This window comes from Mus pahari, chromosome 21, assembly GCF_900095145.1.
Source record: "Mus pahari chromosome 21, PAHARI_EIJ_v1.1, whole genome shotgun sequence".
In the NCBI taxonomy this organism is placed as follows: domain Eukaryota; kingdom Metazoa; phylum Chordata; class Mammalia; order Rodentia; family Muridae; genus Mus; species Mus pahari.
The window spans coordinates 47,639,833-47,646,235 of NC_034610.1; the positions used below are offsets into that span (position 1 = coordinate 47,639,833).

Sequence of the window (6,403 nt, forward strand, 5' to 3'; positions counted from 1 at the left end):
TACGCTCTGCAGCTGAAAACAACGCTCTCCCAAACAGCCATGAGTTTGCTCAACTTCCCAGCCATTGTTTTTTTTTTTTTTTTTTTTTTTTTTTTGTTTTTTTTTTTGGTTTTTCGAGATAAGGTTTCTCTATGTAGCCCTGGCTGTCCTGGAACTCACTTCGTAGACCAGGCTGGCCTCGAACTCAGAAATCCACCTGCCTCTGCCTCCCAAGTGCTGAGATTAAAGGCATGGATTCAGAAGTATCCCCCATCAGACTCTCCTGGAAATCCATATTGAGTCCACTGTGTACAGCCCATAATGCAAAGAGGAGAGGTGGGGGTGCCTTCTGCTTTGGACATTATAAACTCAAATTACCATGAAGTTCTATGATAATATAAAATGAGATTTAATCTACTTTCACCATTGAAAGAAGTAAAAATTTAATCTACTTTCACCATTTAAACAAAAATCTAGGGCAGATGGCTCAGTTAGCTTCTGGGGAGACCAAGATGGGCAGATCTCTGTGAGGTCACCTACCAGCTAGTCTTTGGTGAACTGACATACTCCAAATAAATTGATTGAGGAGAGTACCTGGTGTCAGCTTCCGGCTTCTACATATAGAGTACACGTATTCATGTGCATGTACAAACACTCAAGAAAGGAAAGAAAATGCTAAACAAACATAATCCAAAAATGCAAGCAGTATAAGAGTGCATCAGCAGGCTTACAGCCCCTATGACCGTAAGGACAGAGGACTAGCTAAGGGACAGGTAGGAGCGTCAAAGCAATCCTAATAAAACATGAACAAGACCTTGCCACAGAGTGACAACACACAAACAGTTCAGCAATAGCCACAGACTGGAGAGGTGCCTTTTGATTGTTTGCAAATCTTGCTTGCACCTTCCGAGAAGGCTCGTCAAATGGCTAACCTATGCTTTATATCCAGAACTCAGTGGAAGCCTTAAAGTCTGTGGGGGTGTTGAGCCTCCCAGTAATTGCAAACTGTGTGTCTAAGCTCAGAACACACAGAGCAGAGATCAAAGAGAGGTCGATGCTAGGGAAGCTGAAGGAGTAGGAAGCCGGGTTGCTCTTCGCCCCACAAGTGCAGCCATTCAGTAGCAACACATGCATCAGTCCCTTGTGGGGGCATGCCAGAACCCTCTTCAGGGGCTCCGGAAAGACAGGCACAGTCACAGGGTAGCTGCCACAGTGCCTTCTCACCCAGCCTAGTTCCGTATCCCACGCGATCCGCTGGGAACCTCTAGGTCCCGGCTCTCCTCAGGGGGCAAGAAAAATTAGAACATACTTCTGGTGGCCAAATTTCCTGGCTAAAATCCAAGTGGCAAGTTTTTCTCTGGCCGGTTTTGAAGAGCTGGGGGGACCCAACATGTTCTAATTCCCCAGGAATGAAAGAAAGTAAGGCGGATGAACTGGCCTGTGCACGCTCACCCAGTCCCTCATGCTGACTAAACTCAGCGTGCGTTCAGAGACTTCCCTGGATTACATCTAATCCCCCATTTTTTCAGGGTTTCTGCAAAGGAACAGCCTCTGAGTTGTCCACTGGCTAAGTTACTTCTCCTGACAAGGAAATAACATACCCAACAAAGGCAGCTTAAAGGAAAGAGGGTTTATTTTGGCTCGCAGTCCTTTGTTGTAGGAAATTGAAAGCCACAAGAGTTTCAGGGACTTGGTCACATTGAATCCAAAGTGAGGAAACAGGGGACGATGACCACCTTTGCTCCTCTAGGTTTTTTTATCCTACGACCCAGGATTCTACCTCAGGGAATAATGGAACTACCCCTTCTGTGTAGGTCTTCCCACTTGATCAAGAGAATCCCCTAGCAGCATCCCTAAAGCCCCATCTCCCGGATGGTTCCAGATCTCATCAAGTTGACAACTGAGATCTGACAACTGGGTATCTAAGCTAAAAGATGTATCTAGTATGCTAATCAGCAGGCTGCCTCTCCATTGTCGAAACAAGCAGAGTTCAGGATTCCAACTTGTTTCTCTGGGGTCAGAAAGAGTTAAAACCATCCAATGATGATGAAACTGTGCTAGAGTCTTGCTTGTGTGGATGAGATCTGACATCTATTTTGTACCTGCACATCCCCTAAGAACAAAGAAAAAAGTTGAGCCTACTATGAGATTGAGAGACCTCTAGCTGTATAATATATAATCAGGCTGATTGGTAACTTTTTTTTATAAAAGACCAATAGACCGTGACTGACTAAGAGAAGTGACTGTCTTGTCTAATAATAGACCTGAATATAGTCTATAATTAGTAAAGGAGCAATGAAGACAACAAGAAAACAAGTCCAAATCAGAGGGACAAGACAAATTTTCAGAAGCTCACCTTAATTAAGCATTAAAGCATGATTTATCTAATAAACAATTAAAAAGAGCTATTGCAAAGAGGCCACTGATACACAGACAGAATTCCATAAAGCAGATGGACAGTATTTCAAATGTACCAAAAAAAAGTAAATAAAAAAGAATGGAAGGCTGTAATAACTTCACTGAAGATTTCACCAGAGTTCTGCAAATTCAGACTAGATCAAGAGGAAAGGTCAGAAAAGTCAAGGATTTCACTGGAAGTTATTCCCACAGAAGAATGAAATTTAGAAATAATGGCAAAGAGAAAATAAAGATGAGGAGTCTTACAATCGTCAAGTGGACCAAAATACACACTGGGGTTTCCAGAAGAACGGGAGAAAGAAAAGGCGCTTAAAAGTTTCTTATTCAAGGAAATAAGAGCTAAAACACCCAGATCTGGGGAAGGGGATGTACCTCCAATCCCAGAACATCTACAGATACCCAAAGGACGTGAAACCAAGCAAACATACCATACTGCTATCCATGCAACAAAATTATCAAAAGGTAAAGAATGAAAGCATCAGAAGGGGAAATCCTGTAGGACTGTAAGTAGATCCCCCTCTAAAACACCAGAAGTGGGAGGCTGGAGAGATGGCTCAGCAAGTAAGAGCACACTGACTGCTCTTCCAGAGGTCAATTCCCAGCAACCACTTGGTGACTCACAACCATCTATAATGGGATCTGATGTCCTTTTTTGGTGCGTCTGAAGACGGCAACAGTGTACTCACATACATTATATAAATAATAAAAATAATAAAAGCAATCAGAAGTGAGTAGAATAATGAATTCAAAGTGCTAAAAGAAAGATAAAAAACATACCAAACAACAACACTGTATCCAGAAAAAAAATTTCTCTCTGAGAAGATAAAGAGGAAGAGAAAGGGAAAGGAGAGACAGAAAGCCAGAAATGGGGAAACAGGTTTCTACGGGAACCTGAGCTCATTAGCACCAGACTTGTCTTGAAAAGGATGCAGACACGAATCACATAAGACAGTCAAGAAACACATGGGCAAAGGTAAGCCTACAGACAAATACAGACTGTTTTAACTCTCTGCAAGTGGTAGTAAATTACATTTAATTCCAACATAAAACATAGAAAATAAAACAATAGTGCAACTAAATATGATGATGGATATATATTAATACGTAGGTAGAAATTGTGACTGTGTTGGGGGAAAAGTGTCACAGTCTGTACACGGTTAAATTTGTTACTGTAAAATAGACTGTTATCAAAGATGAAAATATGTATATAAGTGCCATGATAAATACAAAGAAAATATCTACAGAAATTATATAAAACAGAATGGAAAAACTCAAAGCATGTTTTAAAAATTAAGCACACAAGAATTTTTAAGGACTAATGTCAAACAGAAAGCAATGTGTGAAAATGGCACCAAGAAATCTTTCCATATCTCTGATTATGTAAAGTTTATACATCTAACAAAAAGATGAAGAGTGGATTGATATACTTAAAAAAAAAAAACAACCCAAATATATGTTAACTATGAGACTTGTTTTATATTTAAGAACGCAGACAAGATCGAAAAAGCTATTGGACTGTGAACCAGTTTATACAAAACTTGTCACGTAAAGTGGGTACATTCAGAGGTCCACTATAAACACTGTGCCCACAGACAGCACTGCCTCATACACCTGAGGGTAGATCTAGTGCCAAGCGTTCTTATCAAAATACAGTAGAAGGCAGAGAGAAAATGGCCTGCTACAGAGAACTGAAGAGGCTTACTATTTCTAAGTGCCAACCTTGCCAACTTATATCTCCCCAAAAACCCTATGAAAGAAAGTTGTTGAGTTTTTACTGTCTGTTTGATACTGATTTTCACCTAACTTTCCAGGGAGGTGGCTTGCAGGCCAGATCCATTCCATCTCACTGGGAGGGAGGGTTCCAAGTCTTGTCTCTGTGAGTGTGTGTGTGTGTGTGTGTGTGTGTGTGTGTGTGTGTGTGTGTATGTGTGTATGTGAGTCATGTCCTCATCCACTGGGTAGTTATCCCTATGTCTCACTGCTGTGGGGTTTGAGATCATACTCAGTTCCCACAACTATTGTACCTCACCCTTGGCAGCTTGATGGGATGCTAGAGATGGGAAGTGAGACTTCCTTAAGAGTCATGCCTGTTTCACCTGATGGCTACTATGATGCAGATCCTATTTCATTTCATAATATCTGTTCTTAATCCATAGATTACTTAGCCTTCTGTCAGTGTGACCAGAACCTGGATAAACAAGAAAAGCAGAATTTAGCTTGGCTTAGGTTTCTAGATGATTCGAGGTTCAAGTCCTTGGCTATTGAGTTCTGTGAGACTGAGCAGAGCACACAAGAGTGTATAACAGATGACATTCTCCTTCTCCTGTCAGACATGAAGTGGCAAGAGAGTGGCAAGAGGAAGCCAGGGACAATACCCCAAGGACCTGCTTACTTACTTTTTCCAGGTAGGTTCCAAAGTTTTTGCGAAAGTTCCCAAACATCCTGCAATAAAACTGTCAGCTGAGAGCCAAGTATCTAAAACACGATCCTGTGGGCAGGGGTATTTTAGATCTAAACCATTGTGCTCTAGTTCCCTGGAAGCTAACAAGGAAGTCACTTGGGTTGACAGACTTAAGTAGTGAGGTTTTAATGCTCTGGCTGTCAAGATGGCATCCAAACGGCTAAAAACGTGTTTTAAGCAGAAACCAGAAAGTTACCGTTGAAATATTTGTAAATGACATTTCCAGTTCTCGATGGGATGAGAAAATCAAGTAACTTCCCTTGAAAATAGATTCAGTCCAGTCCTCCTGTTGACCTCCCTTTAGAACACAGGCTTTCATAGCCACATTACCAACTACATTTAAATAATGAGGTATAAAACCTGAGAGAAGTCAGTTCACCCTCCACACCCAAGGTGCTCGGCAGAGTGGCAAGCTCCACACTTGGAAAGTTCTCAGTCTCTTTTGCAAAAGACACAAAATGAGGGGAAATGTCTGGAGTCCTGGGGCCACTGCTGCAGAGAGAAGCAGGCTGCCTTTCCACGTCATCTTGGCATGGGGTTAACGGAAGAAATCATTGGAGCTTGTCTCTTCATTTTACCAACGAAGAAACCAAGACTTGGGAAGATCGTTCAGCTTACCCAAGCTTAAGGAGCCATTTAACAATAATTTGAAGAAAAATCAAAACAAGAAACCAATAAAACCACGATTGTGTTGGAGAATTTTGCAAATACAAGAGTCTGGGGAGAAGGAAATGAAAGACAGGAATTGCAGAACAGCTAATGCTAGGAGCCCCTGAGTTCGCTCTTAGCCTGTGACCTCAGGCATTCAGCTTTTATAATTATGATTGTGTTGAGTTTCAGGAAGGTCTGAGTGCCCTAACCCAGAAGCATCACGCTGTAATAAAGGTGATGGTGAGAAAAATATGCATCATAACTTCAAGCCTGGCAATGATCTGACAGTGACCATCTTACTACAAGTGTGAGGTCTCATGCAGCAAGAGGCCAGAGTCAGTTTCTACACAGTAGCAGAAGTGGCGATGGAGCCTGAAGATCGGAGCTTCTAGTGGAGTGTTAGCAGATGGCAGATATACCCAGCAACCTTGAGGAGACTCAGAGCCCAGTTGTGACAAATGCCACCTTTGAGTTGGTATAAGTAACGGATTCCCATAGTTCAGAAGTTACACTCTAAAGTGGAACCCCTCAAAATAAACAAAATGATGAGCACCCCACTTAAGAAAAAGTCAAAGAGAATGATCAAGTAGGAAAAACTTTCCCTAGTGAAAATGTGTAGACCACAGGGCTAAGTCATGGAGATTTTGAGGAGAAGGGGGGGGGGAGGCTAAGACAAAACACCAATGCTGTCAGAGATGGGAGCAGTAGGCTCCGTATTGCTCTCTTAGTTGGCGGGCCCGACTTACTCAGTTTGTTGATATTAGGCAACAGGGTACTCCATGTTTGTAAATACTCAGCTCTAAAACCATCCATAGAGAACAAGATAACTGGCGGCAGGTCGAACCTGAAAGCGGAAAACAGAACAAGATAACTGGCGGCAGGTCGAACCTGAAA

The 6,403-nt window shown here is 42.0% G+C and overlaps 1 protein-coding gene across 1 annotated transcript in view; it reads right to left on the bottom strand.

Annotated features, from left to right (window-relative positions):
* Positions 1 to 6,403, bottom strand: part of Enpp3 (ectonucleotide pyrophosphatase/phosphodiesterase 3) — a 64,085-nt gene that overhangs the window by 40,086 nt on the left and 17,596 nt on the right. The window contains exon 6 of the mRNA XM_021221122.2: positions 6,256 to 6,353. Within this exon, the coding sequence (XP_021076781.1) occupies positions 6,256 to 6,353 (98 nt within the window). The remainder of the gene's footprint in view (positions 1 to 6,255; positions 6,354 to 6,403) is intronic.